The 2,944-nt window shown below is 51.6% G+C and overlaps 1 protein-coding gene across 1 annotated transcript in view; it reads left to right on the forward strand.

The window, feature by feature from the left end:
- Window positions 1-2,373, forward strand: part of rlbp1a (retinaldehyde binding protein 1a) — a gene marked incomplete at its 3' end in the record, with an annotated part of 4,355 nt that extends 1,982 nt beyond the window's left edge. The window contains exons 3-6 of the mRNA XM_084437169.1: window positions 344-522; window positions 1,066-1,224; window positions 1,478-1,588; window positions 2,227-2,373. Of these exons, the coding sequence (XP_084293295.1) occupies window positions 344-522; window positions 1,066-1,224; window positions 1,478-1,588; window positions 2,227-2,373 (596 nt within the window). The remainder of the gene's footprint in view (window positions 1-343; window positions 523-1,065; window positions 1,225-1,477; window positions 1,589-2,226) is intronic.
- Between the last annotated feature and the right edge of the window lie 571 nt (window positions 2,374-2,944).

Here is a 2,944-nt window from a genome sequence, read left to right on the forward strand (position 1 = left end):
GGTGATTTAGGATAAAGGGTTTGGAGCAGGAAAGGATACGCGGTGTGACAGTAGTGTCATTGTGTTTGGTCATCATGTGAAACATCACAGTACCACAGCAAACTGCCCTAAATACTGGAGGTGGCTGTGAGTCAGGCCAGTAAACTGCGCATGGTCTAAGCACTCCTTACAGCTCCTATAAAGTATGTCTTTTAGATTTTAGATCCTTATAGACATCATAATAATGCCTTTTTATGGGTACTTGGTGGTTTAGCAGGAGTGTCACTTATGACAGGTTATGAGTCCCTTCATCTAAGTGAAGGAGTGAGCTATCAGCTGTCCTCGTGTGTGTGTGTGTGTGCAGGTTACGTGCGCTTCAGGAGGGAGTACCCTGAGCTGTTTGAGAACCTGACCCCCGAGGCGGTCCGCAGCACCATCGAGGCGGGCTACCCAGTGGTCCTGCCCAGCAGGGACAAGTTTGGTCGTGTGGTGCTGCTCTTCAACATCGAGAACTGGGACCTGGAAGAGATCACCTTTGACGAGGTAGAGTAGCACCTATAACGCTGCACAGGCCATTGGAACAGCGCCAATCAGCGCACAGACCACTATCAGCCACACCCAGGACTTTGAAATCCTTTCAAAACATACTTTGAGCATTTGCTCGAGTCTGTTTGGAGTATTGGGTCGGTGTGGGTTGACTAGAAGGCTATTTGAAACTATCTCTAGAAGTATTTGAAGCTAGGTGTGTTACTGATGTATTATTGCAGTAAAGGATGAGGCTGTAACATCAATATTTCAGAACCAGAATCAGTTTTATTTGCCATGGTAGTTTTTACACATAGGAATTTTCTTTGGTCAATTGGTGTATAACACTGACGGAGACAATATTGGACAGGGTGCAGGGACGAGATGGGACGGTGCAAAGACAGGACAGTGCAAATGATCAGTGCAAAATATAAAATACAGTATAGAACATGATGTGCGATGTATGTGTAGATAGTGTTAATGTGTATGCGATGTTTTTATGTGTACAGTGTGAGTGCCGTTGTGATATGTGCGTACAATGTACTGTACATCGCACTGTAGACCCTGCGCGCGTACTGTGTGATCCTGGAGAAGCTGCTGGAGAACGAGGAGACCCAGATCAACGGTTTCGTCCTGATCGAGAACTTCAGGGGCTTCACCATGCAGCACGCCTCCGGGATCAAACCCACCGAGCTCAAGAAGATGGTGGACATGTTGCAGGTCAGAGTCTCAAAACGCGCCACTCGCCTTCCGCATCCCTATCCAAATGCGCGTCCATCGTTTTATCCAAACTCTCATCTGTCCACGTGGTCAGTCCTCGCACTGGAGAGGAACAACGGCAGCCCCTCACACCCATCCCACATGACTAGATATGGTCACCTGAGCTACTTAAGCGTATGCTATACATGTTTTCTGACTGAGAGAACCTGTGCTTGACTACAGAATGTTCTGGTGTTTGTGTGTTTTTGGGCAGGACTCCTTCCCCGCCCGCTTCAAGGCCGTCCACGTGACCCACCAGCCCTGGTACTTCACCACCACCTACAACGTGGTCAAACCCTTCATGAAGAGCAAGCTGCTGGAGAGGGTGAGGAGGGGGGGGGGGGCGGTTGGAGGGTGATGTCTCTGGGTCTGAGGGGCAGGTGGGGGGGGGGGCGGTTGGAGGGTGATGTCTCTGGGTCTGAGGGGCAGGTGGGGGGTGGGGTGGAGGGTGATGTCTCTGGGTCTGAGGGGCAGGTGGGGGGTGGGATGGAGGGTGATGTCTCTGGGTCTGAGGGGCAGGTGGGGGGTGGGGGGGGGTTGGAGGGTGATGTCTCTGGGTCTGAGGGGCAGGTGGGGGAGAGGTAGGAGGGTGATGTCTCTGGGTCTGAGGGGCAGGTGGGGGAGAGGGGTGGAGGGTGATGTCTCTGGGTCTGAGGGGCAGGTGGGGGAGAGGGGTGGAGGGTGATGTCTCTGGGTCTGAGGGGCAGGTGGGGGGTGGGGTGGAGGGTGATGTGTCTGAGGGGCAGGTGACGGAGGGGGAGAGGGAGGGGGTGGATTTCACTCTGTCTCTGTCCGCTTCAGGTTGTTTATAGCAAAGCGCACTGCACCGCTCGTTGCGGGACAAATACAAACATTTGCACTGTACAGTCGTGACATGTGCCGCCTGGTGATCTTATGAACAGTCTGACGGTGAACCTCTGACCTCGACCTCTGACCTCGCCCCTTCCTGCCTGTCCCCTGCAGGTGTTCGTCCACGGGGAGGAACTGGGCAACTACCTCAAGGACTTTGACGCAGACATCCTGCCTGCGGACTTTGACGGCAAAGCCCCCGTGACCGACTACAAGTCCATCGCTACCAAGCTGTTTGGGTCGGAGGACACGGCCCTTTAACCGCGTGGCCGTTACCTCTACACACACAAGGCCGGAACACGGCCCAGGCTCACGGCCCAGTCCAAAACAAGAATCTAGCACCCCAAGCCCCAGACATTTCTTCACCTCCCCCTCCCCTCTGATCTTAAACACAGACTAGGGGGGAGATTACAGTACATTGCGGTTCTAACACAAAATTGGTTATTTGAGTTATTTCAGAGTTAGAATTGTCTACAATTAAGTGCAAGGAGTTGGTTTTAGACTGGACAACAGCAAGAAAGAATAGGAAAGTTGATTAGCGAGTTTGTGTTTGGAAGATCAAGTTGCTTCTGCATATGGATGGAGGTTTGTTCGTTTGTTTGTTTACAGAAGACAAAAGTGTAGCTCCTCTTGTTTACCGTTGTAAATTGTTGGATGAACTGTGGCATTCCTTCTATTGTATTACAAGACCGTGAAGAAAGGAGGTTGATAATGAGATGACCGGGGAGCTTATCACCAGTGGTGTTCCTTGCCTTAAAGGTATGACTTTTACTATGACATCGCTTGGGAGCAGCCAGATGTCTAGTCATAGAGCGTAGATAGGTAGGCCTAC

This window comes from Borostomias antarcticus (genome assembly GCF_949987555.1).
Source record: "Borostomias antarcticus genome assembly, chromosome: 4".
In the NCBI taxonomy this organism is placed as follows: domain Eukaryota; kingdom Metazoa; phylum Chordata; class Actinopteri; order Stomiiformes; family Stomiidae; genus Borostomias; species Borostomias antarcticus.